General features: G+C 43.7%; 1 protein-coding gene across 5 annotated transcripts in view; it reads right to left on the reverse strand.

Moving 5' to 3' along the window:
• LOC105358602 (NACHT, LRR and PYD domains-containing protein 12) overlaps positions 1-10,152 on the reverse strand; it is a 99,462-nt gene extending 89,310 nt beyond the window's left edge. For all 5 annotated transcript variants that reach the window (XR_013652868.1, XR_013652869.1, XM_078939857.1 and 2 more), the window contains exon 1: positions 9,994-10,152. Coding sequence is in view for 3 of the 5 variants with exons in the window: in XM_078939857.1 (XP_078795983.1) it covers positions 9,994-10,122 (129 nt within the window). In the remaining 2 variants the exon portion in view is untranslated. The remainder of the gene's footprint in view (positions 1-9,993) is intronic.
• Positions 10,153-13,347: the final 3,195 nt, after the last annotated feature.

Raw genomic sequence — 13,347 nt, forward strand, 5'->3', positions numbered from 1 at the left:
CAGATCCAGAGATGCCAACCCAGTCTTGGAGTCTGTGCAAAAGGATCCCATGATCAACAGTATCAAAGGCAGCACTCAGGTCTAGCAGGATTAAGACAGAGACTTTGCCATCATCAGTGTTCAGGCGGATGTCATTGGTTACCTTGATAAGAGCAGTTTCTGTGCTATGATGGGGTCTAAAACCTGACTGGAAAACATCAAACGAATTGTTTAATAAGAGAAAGTCAGTGAGCTGTTGGTAGACAACTTTTTCAAGGACTTTTCCTAAAAATGGCAGATTAGAGATAGGTCTGTAATTATTCAGTACAGTGGGATCAAGACCGCTCTTTTTCAGGAGGGGTTTAATGACTGCAGTTTTTAAGGCCTCTGGAAATATTCCAGATTGAAGAGACATGTTAACTATTTGAGTAATTGATGGCAACACACTGTTCAAGACAGACTTTAGAAATCTAGTGGGTAACACATCAAGGCAGCATGTAGACAAGCTCAGACGGGTGATGGTCTCTTGGACAGTTTGGTCAGTGACAGGTATAAAGTGAGTCAGCTTAGAGTGAGTAGGTGGCCGTTCGATAGTTATATGTGTTGTGGAGTTGATGGCTTTTTTAATGCCCTGAACCTTGTCATTGAAAAATACAGCAAACTCATTACATTTAGGTGTACAAACCAATTCTATTGGTAGCTGGGTTGGAGGGTTAGTTAATCTGTTAACTGTTGTGAACAGGATACGAGAGTTGCTGCTGCAACTTCCAATTATTTCAGAGAAGTACCTTTCCCTTGTTCTGCATAAGATCTGGTTATAAGCGTACAACTCCCCCTTATACATTTCATAATGAACCTGGAGTTTTGACTTGCGCCACTTTCGCTCGGCTCTGCGGCACTGTTGTTTCTGTGCCCTGACTAGATCATCATTCCTCCAGGGAGCTTTCTGTCTATGTTTTCTCAATTGAACTTTCATAGGGGCAATGGCATCCAGAACATTCAAGATGCTAGAAGTAACAGAATTCAGCATTTCATCAACATTGGCACCAGAGACGTTTTCAGGGTTTATCATTTCTACAAACTGTGCCCTAGTGCTCTCATTTATTTGTCTCCTTTGGACAACTGCAGGGCCAGGCGGTGGTTTGGGAGCAACAGACAGGTCAAAGAATACACAGAAATGATCAGAGAGGGCGACATCAACCACACTGACATTGTAAATAGTAACCCCCCTTGTGATGAGCAGGTCCAGAGTGTGCCCTCTGCTGTGGGTGGGGCAACTCACATGCTGAATTAGACCAAAGGTTTCAAGGACAGCATTGAGCTCTTTTGCATTTTTGTCATTGACATTATCAACATGAACATTAAAATCACCTGTAATGACTAGACCATCAAAGTCTGTGCACACAACTGAGAGCATTTCAGTGAAATCATCAATAAAACTTTGGCTGTGCTGAGGAGGTTTGTACATAACTATGCAGAGTAAGGGAGGAGTTTGTTTTAACTCAATCTTAAAGGACACATACTCAAATGATGAAAACACACCAAATGATAGTCTGCGGGTTGCAATATTATCTTTAAACAGTGCAGAAACGCCTCCACCCTTTTTATTTTCTCGTATTTCCGATTCATGTTTGTAGTTGGGGGGAGTTGATTCGACTAGAACTATGTTTCCTGTGTTTTTGTCAAGCCATGTTTCAGTTAATAACATAAAATCAAGATTAAAAGAAGAGATAAGATTATTGATTAAAAATGATTTGTTGCATAAAGATCTGACATTGAGTGCAGCAAGTTTGAGATTAGTTTCCTTGGGACTGGTCAAAACCTTCTTGCAAGGGATGTGAACTAGATTTCTTTGATTGGACAGTCTAACTGCCCTTTTTTGCATTCTACGTGGTGCAACTACAGGTATAGCACCAGAAGGAAGCTGTTCATCACAGGGCCCCAGTTTGACATAACCTTTCCTAGGACACTGGGGGCCCGTTTCATCCTAGCTCTGGGTAATAGCACGTCTAGAGGCGCGCAGGAGAGGTTGAGTTGAGGGTAGTTTGGGTGATGGACCGGGAGGAGTGGGAGCTGGACGGGATTTGGGTGAACGACGGAGGGGGCGTGTTGGAGGGGGTTTGGATGAAGGCCGTGTTGGAGGGACTTTGGGTGAAGGATGAGGAGGGGGCGCTGGAGGGGTAGGAGAGCTCCTGTGTGGTGTGAGGCTCACAGGTGTTAGGGGAGCCATCTTAATTCCTGACTTGATGAGGCTATCAAAATGGCTAGGTAGGGCCATGGGGGAAAGTGGGGGGGACGAAAAGGAAAGTGAGTCTTCACTGGGAGTAGACGTAGCAGGGGGCGCCCACAGCTGGTCAGATGGTGGAATTTCTGGGGCCAAATCTGGTGGTTGTTGTTGTGGTTCTGCAGCTGGGTCCTTAGCTGGCGGTAGTTGTTGTGGTGCTGGTGCAGGTGAGTCCTTAGATGGAGGTGGTTGCTGTAATGCTGGTGGAGCTGAGTCCTTAGGTGGAGGTGGTTGTGGTGCTGGTGCTGCCGGATCCAAGTCATTGACCGGTGTTGGTGGAGGTAGTTGTTGTTGCCGTTGTGCTGTGGTTCCTGGGACACTGGCTCGGTCCTTCCTTACTGCCTTTTCAGGGCCTTGGCCTCTATGCCCCAGAGCGTGGAGGAGGTTCTTCACTAACTCTCTTGCTCCACCTCTGTTCAGGTGTGGGCCTCTTCCCATGAAAAGGTCCTTTCGCTTCCAGAATGTATTGAAGTTCTCAATGTAATGCAATCCTCTGGAAGCACACTCTCTGGAGAGCCAATTGTTCAGCTGAAACAGACGGCTGAACTTGAGTGACACCCCATCGATGTTAGGAAGAGGTCCGCTGATGAATGCTTCAACCTCTACTTTGTCAATCTCTTCAAATAACTTGATGAAGTCTTTTTTCAAACGTTCGGACTGTTCTTTTCTGATATCGACAGCACCTACATGGATGATTATTCGTTTAACTCCTTGGTACAAGACTTTAGATAAGAGTCCTGTAATCACTGGAACAGTAGAACTTGGGCAACATAAAGTTTGCATTCTTCTGTGGCTGACTCCACTGATAGCGCCATCTCCAAGCAGCAGCGTATCTCTGACCTTGACGTTTGGCACAGATTTTCTTTCTGCCTGTGCTTTGTTGCCAACATTATGACTCCTTCTCTGTGGTCCAATTTCACTGTGTTCTTCAATATCACATTGTGTTAGGGGTAAAAATCTGTTTGTGAGCTTTATTTCGGATGTTCTGTCATCTTTACGCTTTGGCTTAACACAGAGTTCCTCCGCACAAAGTTTTGGAAAGGACACAACATCACTCAGGTCTATGTCACTGTTATTCTTCTCGTTTGTGGTAAGAGCAGGCTTCTTACCACCCGATGTTACTGGAAGGGTCTTGTGAAGTCCATTTTCAGTTTCCAAAGTAAATATCCGTGTTTGTAGCTCTTTTATTTCTTGTTGGTAGATCCGACAGCGTTCACAGTGGGAGTTTGTTTTTCTTCCTCTTCCGGACATGTCGCTGGCTTGTCAAAAATATTGATTTGTATAGGTAGAAGTCACAAAAAAGGATGACCAGTCTGATATTCCAGGATGTGTGGAAGAAGTAAAATGATTAAAAATGATTAATTAAATGATTAAAAAGCAAATAAAGCAGGAAGCAGCAGGAGCAGGGAAAAAAGCGTCTTAGAGTTTTAGAGAAACTTTTCTTCATTCACACCCAATCTTTTTCCCTTTTGCGTTTTTATTTTTAGCCCTAGATTGTTTTTGTTTTTTTGCCTTTCCATCTTTAGCGCGCTGTCAGCAGATGACTACACAATTCAACAACAAAAAAAAAAAAACATTGCGCTCCCGCGCGCGCGTCTCCGTGAGAGGCGCGCTGCAGCACGCTCTCTGTAACAAGACCCGAGGGAGGAAGGGAGGGAGGAGCGGATACAGCTGTGAAATTAAAAAATAGGAACTGTAAATAACTTTCCCAAGTTTGGTTGGTAGCCCTACGACGTATTTACAGCATATCCACTGTCCCGCCCCTGGTGGTGTGAAATGAAGAAAACGAATACTATTTCTAAGCAAAACACATAATTTCAAGGTTTTATTGCCGTTTGCACATGCAGTACATCTGAATTTTTAGTTGACATCTCTCATGTCAGGGTAAATAAAGAAAGGTCAAAAGATTAAAAAAATAAATACATAAATAGAATAAAGTAAAATTAGACAACAAAATTAAAAAGTATAGAAATAAATATGAATAAATGTGAATATTGCAGCGTCCCGATCTATTCAGATAGAATTATTGCACATGTGGAGTTTATTATTTATTTCACTTAGTGTCCTAGCTGGATGGTATGTATTATGATTTAGTCCAGTCTTCCCTGTCTGATGTCTTGTGCCAGTATTCTGATTGCTGCTGGGAAGAAGCTGTAGAGGAGGTGTGTGGTGTGTGTGTGGATGCTTTCAGGCCTGCGACGTCTGAGGTTGTGGCCTGAGTCCACACATTGGATCAGTGCATGAGTGGGGTGGCGTCTTTGTCTGATGCTCTTGGACACTCTCCTCCTGCAGCACTGTTTGTAGATGGTGTCCATGGATGGAAGGTTGCAACGAAAGACTTTTCCAGCATCTTCCTTTCTTTTATGGTGGTGTTTCCAAACCAGGCTGTCAGTCCGCTTGTGAGGATGCTTTCCACAAGCCCCCTGTAGGCTTGGGTGAGGGTCCGGAGCTTGAGACCAGCCTTCTTCAGCTGCCTGATGAAGTACAGCCTCTGCTGGGCTTTCTTCACTGTGGCAACAGTGTTTTTTTTCCCAGCTGAGGCTGTTTGTGATCTGCAGACCAAGGAACCGGTGGCAGTCGGTCCACTCCACCACAGTCCCGTTGATGATGAGCGGTTGATGTGGCGGTGCTTTCCTTCTGTAGTCCACGATTATTTCTTTTGTTTTCTCTACGTTGAGAACAAGGTGGTTGTCCTCTCCGTAGATGGTGATCCTGTGCACCAGGTCTCTGTATGCAGACTCGTCCCCTCCTCTGATGAGGCCGAGGACGGTTGTGTCGTTTGCATACTTAATGATGATGTTGTTGGAGTCGGGGGAGGTGCAGTCATAAGTGTAGAGTGAGAATAGCTTTGGACTGAGGCAGCACCCCTGCGGTGTACCTGTGCGGACTATCAGCTCAGCAGAAACCTTCTTTCACATCCTCACCACCTGTGGTCGGTCAGTGAGAAAGTCAAGGATCCAGTTTCTGGCGGGTGTTGGTATTCCCAGTTCTACGAGTTTATCAGTCAGTTTCAGGGGCCTGATGGTGTTGAAGGCAGAGCTGTAGTCCAGGAACAGAATCCTGGCATACGTGTTCTTGGTGTCCAGATGTTGCAGGGATAGTGAAGTGCCAGTGCCACCGCATCTTCTGCTGATCTGTTTGGGGGGGGTTGGCAAACTGGTGGGGGTCTACTGATTCGTCGACCAGGGAGTTGATGTGGGACAGAACCAGCTTTTCCAAACATTTCATTGCTGCAGGGGTGAGAGCCACGGGTCTCAGGTCGTTCATCGTTGGGGCGTGTGTCGGTGGCAACATATGCATGTTTGATGTTGCTGTAACATTTATCCAGAATATTGTTTCCCCTGGTGGGAAAGTTAACAAATTAGTGAATAAATACATTTCCAGAGATTATAGTGGTTGAACTCCTAGGGTCACAAATGCAGCATCAGGGTACGCAGCATCCATCTTGTTCGCCAGAGATTGTACGTATTGCGAGGAGAATGATCGGGAGCGTTAGCCTCCCGCGGCTATATCCAGCCGGCGTAGCCTTCGTGCTGTCCCTCCCCGTCTTCCGCGCTTGCGAGACGGCTTCTCGATTCCGGGAGACGATCCCGCTGCGGCCTGTTGTGGTGAGATTCCAGCGTGGGGTTAAAGCTCAAGATTCAAGATTCAAGTTTTTATTGCCGTTTGCACATGCGGTACATCGGAATTTGTCTTTGGCAACTCTCATGTCAGGGTAGGTTAAAAAAAAAGGACAAAAGAGTAATTTGAAGAAGAAATAATAAAGAAAATAAAAATAAATAGAATAAAGTTAAAAGTCAAAATTAGACAACAAATTTACATGGTGTATAAAAAAAATATAAATATCAGTAAAATATGATAATGAATATTGCAGAGACCCAATCTGTACAGAAGCATTATTGCACATAGAATTATTGCACATATTATTGTTTATTGCACTTAGTAATTTAGTCCAGTCTTCCCTCTCTGATGTCCTTTGCCAGCATTCTGATTGCTGTTGGGAAGAAGCTATCGTGGAAGCGTGTGGTGTGTGCTCGGATGCTTTCAGGCCTGCGGCGTCTGAGGTTGTGGCCTGAGTCTACACATTGAATCAGTCCATGAGCAGGGTGGTGTCTGTCTCTGATGATCTTAGTCACTCTCCTCCTGCAGCGCTGTTTGTAGATGGATGGTGTCCATGGATGGTAGGTTGCAACCTATAATTTTTCCAGCTGTATTAATGACCCTCTGCAGCATCTTCTTCTCTTTTAAGGTGGTGTTACCGAACCAGGCTGTTAGTCCGCTTGTGAGGATGCTTTCCACAAGCCCCCTGTAGGCTTGGGTGAGGGTCCGGCGCTTGATACCGGCCTTCTTCAGCAGCCTGATGAAGTACAGCCTCTGCTGGGCTTTCTTCACTGTGGCAACAGTGTTTTTTCCCCAGCTGAGGCTGTTTGTGATCTGCAGACCCAGGAACCGGTGGCAGTCGGTCCGCTCCACCACAGTCCCGTTGATGATGAGCGGTTGATGTGGCGGTGCTTTCCTTCTGTAGTCCACGATTATTTCTTTTGTTTTCTCTACGTTGAGAACAAGGTGGTTGTCCTCTCCGTAGATGGTGATCCTGTGCACCAGGTCTCTGTATGCAGACTCGTCCCCTCCTCTGATGAGGCCGAGGACGGTTGTGTCGTCTGCATACTTAATGATGATGTTGTTGGAGTCGGGGGAGGTGCAGTCGTGGGTGTAAAGTGAGAAGAGCTTTGGACTGAGGCAGCACCCCTGTGGTGTACCGGTGCTAACTGTCAGCTCAGCAGAAACCTTCTTTCCCATCCTCACCACCTGTGGTCGGTCAGTGAGAAAGTCAAGAATCCAGTTTCTGGCGGGTGTTGGTATTCCCAGATCTGCGAGTTTATCAGTCAGCTTCAGGGGCCTGATGGTGTTGAAGGCAGAGCTGTAGTCCAGGAACAGAATCTGGGCGTAAGTGTTCTTGGTGTCCAGATGTTGCTGGGTGGAGTGAAGTGCCAGTGCCACAGCATCTTCTGCTGATCTGTTGGGGCGGTAGGCGAACTGGTGGGGGTCTACTGATTCGTCGACCAGGGAGTTGATGTGGGACAGAACCAGCTTTTCCAGACATTTCATTGCTGCAGGGGTGAGAGCCACGGGTCTAAGGTCGTTCATCGCTGCGACGTGTGTTTTCTTCGGGACCGGCACGATCACAGAGGACTTGAAGATACGGGGCACCGTTTCCTGCGATAGCGAGAGGTTGAAGATGTCTGTGTGCACCTCTGCTAGCTGCTCCGCACAGGCTTTCAGAAACCTTGGTGAAACGTGGTCCGGTCCCGTCGCCTTGTGTGGGTTCACCTGCTTCAGGGCCCTGAGGACCTGTGTGTTTATCACCTGCAGCGCTGCCTCTTCTGGGGCCCATGAGGTCTTTTGGGGGACCTCTTTGTTGTTCTGGTCGAACCTTGCATAGAAGCTGTTAAGGCTGTCTGGCGGAATGTTACTCTGGAACTCTGATCTGCTGGTGTTTGTCTTGTAGTTGGTGATGGATTTGATCCCCTGCCACAGGCCTCTTGTGTTGGTTTCCCTGTGGCAGCTCTCAATTTTATGACTGTAGTTCCTTTTGGCAGCTTTGATGGACTTCTGGAGGTCATAGCGGGCGTGTTTGTATGCTGTGCTGTCTCCAGATTTGAAGGCTGCACGCCGTTTGTATATTTTTGTTCGAACATCTGTGTTGAACCAGGGCTTTTGGTTAGGGAAGATGCGGATGGTCCGAGTTGGAATGCAAATGGAGGTGCACCGGTCTATGTAGCTGCTGACTGTGTCCGTGTATTCATCAATGTTTGATGAAGCTGCTTTGAAGATGCTCATGTCTGTGGCCTCCAAGCAGCCTTTCAGTTGTTCCACAGCTTTGTCAGTCCAAGTCATTACAGTCCTGGTTGTGACTGGATCTGCTTTAAGCCTCCTTGTGTATGTGGGCTTCAGCAGGATGGCTAAGTGATCGCTCTTTCCGAGGTGAGGCTTGGGGGTGGCAGCATATGCATTTTTGATGTTGCTGTAACATTTATCAAGAATGTTTTTTCCCCTAGTGGGGAAATCAATAAATTGGTGGAATTTTGGAAGACTTTTCCGGAGATCACAGTGGTTGAAATCTCCTAGGATCACAAATGCAGCATCAGGGTGGTTGTTCTCATGCCTGTTGATCATGTCGTGCAGCTCCTGGAGTGCAGCTGCCTGGTTAGCTGAGGGGGGAATGTAAACAGTGCTCAGAATAATGCACTGCAGCTCCCTTGGTAGGTAGAATGGCCTACACTTAACAGTCAGATATTCCACGTTTTCAGAGCAAGACTGTGAGATTACGGTGTTGTCGGAGCTCCGGGTGCAGGTTCAAGATATTTTTGTAGAAATATCCTCTGTGACTTCCAGGTTGTAGTTGATGTGAGCTAACTATTTGTAGACGTTATGAGACAAAAACACATCTAACAAAAACAAAACAAAAGAAAACCTGACTGTGAGAGTAGCGCGATCTAGCACACCGGGGATTGGTGTGCTAGATTTTTTTTAAATGGTTTACTTCAAGCAATCAAATAAGAATAATACACAAAAATAATAAAATAATCAATTATCTAATCAGACTTAGGATAATTGGACATTATAAAATATTGCTTGAAAGGGAGTGGAAGGAAGCAAACTTATATAATCCCACCCCGTTATACTATAACCATTTTATTACATGATTTATCAATATCCAGTTCAAAACTTTTATCAGACAGAATTAAAAATCTTGCAATATCAATAAAGCTCATGACAAATATGAATTACTTAATTATAATGTAATAAGTTTTAGAAATCAACATGGCAATGATGTATCCAAATATTTGAAGATTATGTTACTTATAAAAGCTATTGATATGATTACAAAATAATTTTATATGAGTAAAATAGACATAACACTGTTTCAGGAATTTTCATAGCAAAATTTGGTCAAGTATCAAAAGTTAAAAATATGTGCAAAATTATGTTACATTAGGAAAAATCACAAATCAATTTATCAATTTTTTTTGGAGCAAGTGAAGTAATATCATTAAAAGGCAATCAATTTAACAATTTTCAATAATAGATTACCGGTAATCATTTGTTTTATTTTTTATTTATTTATTTATCTTCATTATAAAGTAATCATGTAAAGTAATGATTAAAATTATTATTTGACAGTACAGTACAGAAGTTATTTGTTGAAAAAAAACGTTTTTAAAGTACTTTTATTTGTGAAACAAATGCTTGAGCCTGTAAAATGGTTTCTTCTTTCTTTGCAATGTATAATAGAGTATTTAATTGTATAATAAATGTTAAAAAGAATAAAGGTTTCTACTTCACGGATTTTGCCTATCACGGGTTCTTTTTGGAACGTAACCCCCGAGAAAAACAAGGGTTGACTATATAGCTTTATGAGCAATTATGTTACATAATTAGTGCCTTTTTTGTGGAATTGACTCATATCCTGCTGCTCTGCGGGGAAACACGTCTTCAAGCCGCCATCATGGTGTCTAACATCATAACATAACAGCCCCCCCTTATTTTAAAAACAGATTAAGACCCTTAAAGAATATCCACGTATCAAATTTAATCAGCAGATTCTGGAAGAAGTCGCCATGTTTTTAGGAAGCCCTGTTGTGTTTGTCTGCTGCTCTTTTCCTCACAGATCAACACAACAGCTTCATGATGAGAAAACAGAAAACAACTTTTACACAAAGACTCACCAAAGAAGAAGAAAATGGAGGAAACTCCAACGTCTGTCTGCTGGACAAAGTCTGCTGACTGACCGAGAGCAGAACTCCTCCCTCTGTGTGTGTGTGTGTGTGTGTGTGTGTGTGTGTGTGTGTGCACATTAATGGCTGTGACTCTCCACTTCTCTGCAGTTACAAGAAATCACGTGATTTCTTGTAACTGCAGCTGCAGCAGTTACAAGCAATCACTGCAGGAGTCAGTACGCTGCTGGGTCCTAAAGAGTAAAGGCTTCACCTCTGATGGGCTGTTATATGGAAGCGATTGTGTAGCATAAATAAAAAGAAAAGTCAAAACCAGAAATGCTTTTTCATTTTCAAAATGAAGCTGCATTTTTTGACTCAAAATTAAAATGAAAAAGCAATCCACCAAAATGCTTAATCATTTCCTTCCTCAACACAGCTTATTCTTTCACTTAATTAAAATGATTATGAAAATGGTATTTGACATTTCATTATAAAAATGTTCTCTGGTAAATGTGTAGCAAAATTAATTTAGAAATGTCTAATTTGACAATTAAAATGGAGTAATAGAAATGCTTTTTAATTTTCAAAATGTAGCTGCATCAAATGACTCAAAATTAAAATGAACAAGCAATATTTCAAAATGCTTTTTCATTTTATACTTAAAACCGCTTATTCTGTGTCATAATTAAAACGAAAATGCAAAGAGGGGATTGCATTTGCATTTTCACATCCACCCTGGGAAACTTGTAGCAAAATTCTTTCTCTGGATCTTTGTGTGTGTCTGTCTGTCTGATTACTTTCAGGTGTGGTGCACAAAAGCGTGGCTCCCATTGGACCCAAGCTGATGGAGAAGCCTTCAAAAGCACCCTGTGGACCTCCAGTCTGTGAGAGGGGAGTTTGGCTGCAACCAGTCTCCATTGCAGCTTGGCGCGCGTTTCCATTTTGTGTTGTAATTCACCATTTGTTTTAGTTGTGTGTTGCACTTTAGTGTTGTGTTTTAGAATTTTTTTAGTTTTTATAGGGATGGGAATAGAAGCCCCATAAAGCTTCCCTTGGGGTTCATGTAATTCTGCCGGACAAATGAACCACCCATTCAGGGCTTTGAAACCACACAGAACAGCAGCATCTGGTGGCGGACTGGACGTATGTTATATGCTTCAACTGAGCTCCTTGTAACATTTCAATGCGGAAATGATGATGAAAAAACGTAAAACAAAACAATGTTGTTAATGATGATAAAAATAAAAAAAAAAGCAAAACAACACCACATGTGACGTATTTGCTTTACATGTTTTTTTTGCTTTCAAAAACTTTTTTTGGGTTTGCAAAACACATGATTTGCATGCGTTGTGTCAAATCTCACTTTTGTCCTATCTTTGATTCTGCTGACCACTTTTAGCGCCACTATTGCCACCGCCAAAAAGGTTTTTGCATGCGTTGTGTGTCATCTCACTTTTTTCTTATATTTGATTTTGCTGAGTTAAGTTTCAGTTTGACGTGACAAAGCTGCCATCAAACAGCTGCTGATTGGTCCAGATTCTAACCAATTAAATTGCAATATTTATCCAACATTGTGTCAGTTACCAAGGCTCAGAAACCGAACCAGTTCTTCTTACCCTCAATTACTGCGTTTACATGGGCAAAAGTAATCGGAAAGAATGCCTGATCGGAAGGAAAATGCGGCATGTTAACACGCCGTTCAGAATAGTCTGCCCCGATAAGACTCATTCGGGTCAAAATTTCTTTCCGATCGACATAGGTGGGTTATGCGGGTTGTTGATCCGATCGTTTTTCATGTAAACTTTACGTCATGCATAGATGGTGTTTTGCTCCAGAGAAAGCTTTGGTGGAGCGCACACGGGACCGACCAGCTGCTCTGCGGAGGTCCCGTGCAAAACGCCACTCGGCTCTCGCTCCGCTGGCTCTTTGCCTATCCCCTCTCTAACACCCCTCACGAAGGGGATGCCGGGGAGGAGCGCTTTGTGCCCCCTGACGTCTGGACCCTGCACCCAAGCTCTGCGTCCGGGCTCAGGTGCCAGCTCTGAGCAGAGCAGCAGGACTTATTATGTGTGTTTGAGGGGAAGGGAGGATGCTTTGTTACGTGTGCGTTTTGTTGTGTGCGGGAGAATTTGGACTGCGAGCCGTCCTGCCATTCTGGGTTAGCGGCTGCCGGACTCAGGAGAACCAGAGCTTGGACCGCCAGGACACACAGCTGCTTTGGGGCGGTGTGCAAACTTTGCGAGGCAGAAATGTCGCTCAGTCCTTAGAAACCGTTTAAACCAGTGGTCCCCATCCTTTTTGTCACTGCGGACCGGTACAACGCAAGACAAGTTTACCGCGGACCGGTAGGGGGGGGGGGGGGGGGGGGTTGAGGTTTATAACGGGATGTTTGGTGTCGCGACTTTGACGTGCGTTAAGTGTGACGGATGTATCAGAGAGAATCCGGTCAACGTTCTCTTCGAGAGAAAAAAAACAATAAAATGGAAATTATTTTTTCTTTCTGTGCGTCCCGGTGGTTGGGGACCACTGGTTTAAACAATCACGTGGATTTGTTTTCCCAGTTGTGTCCCGACAAAATAAAGGCTGATGTTATTTCCACACATTAACGTGCAGCCAAGATGCAGATTGCAGCGTTTCCTGCATGGATTTATGTTCCTCAAACAAGGCTAATGTTGTTAGCGCGTGCTGCTAGCCTCTTATAACCCTGGTTTCTTCCAGCCCCGTTCTTCCACAAAAAAGCACCGACCACACGGATTAAAAATAAAATGATGGGCGGACAGGCGCTTCATAATATTCATGACAGTAATAAAAGCACGTTTGGAAGATCGTCTTGTATATTACCGAGCTGCTGCATAAATGTAAATGGCAGCTAGGTTTGTTTACAACGGGACTCATGTCCTCTTCCGGGATTTTTTAACACCACTGCGCATGCCCAAATGATTCATTACGACCTAAAGTGTGACCACGTGAACGTTTGTTCTAAATGGAAAAATATTTTCTGTGCCCATGCGCACGGTTGAATTTTAACCCGACCATTGATCCGATCAAGATATTTTACCCATGTAACCGCGGCTATTGTTATCTCTTTGGACGAAGACATTATAATTTTTTATCATTTTAACAATAATTCATACTTTTTCTTTTTTTTAGCATTGATCAATATCTATTTGGTCAGATTTGTGAATTTATGGCTGAGGATCTCCTGAAACTGTAGAATAAACAGTAAATTTTATGTGCTGACTTTATATCAACAGGTCTGTGTGTGATCTGTTAATCTTCTGGAGCAAAATTTTAGTAAAAAGTTTGATTTGCTTTAAGATATGTTTGTTAAAACAAAACAATAAAAGATTTACTGCACAAGTG

The sequence above is a fragment of the Oryzias latipes genome, chromosome 2, assembly GCF_053564925.1.
Source record: "Oryzias latipes strain Hd-rR chromosome 2, Olatipes_Hd-rR_3.1".
In the NCBI taxonomy this organism is placed as follows: Eukaryota; Metazoa; Chordata; class Actinopteri; order Beloniformes; family Adrianichthyidae; genus Oryzias; species Oryzias latipes.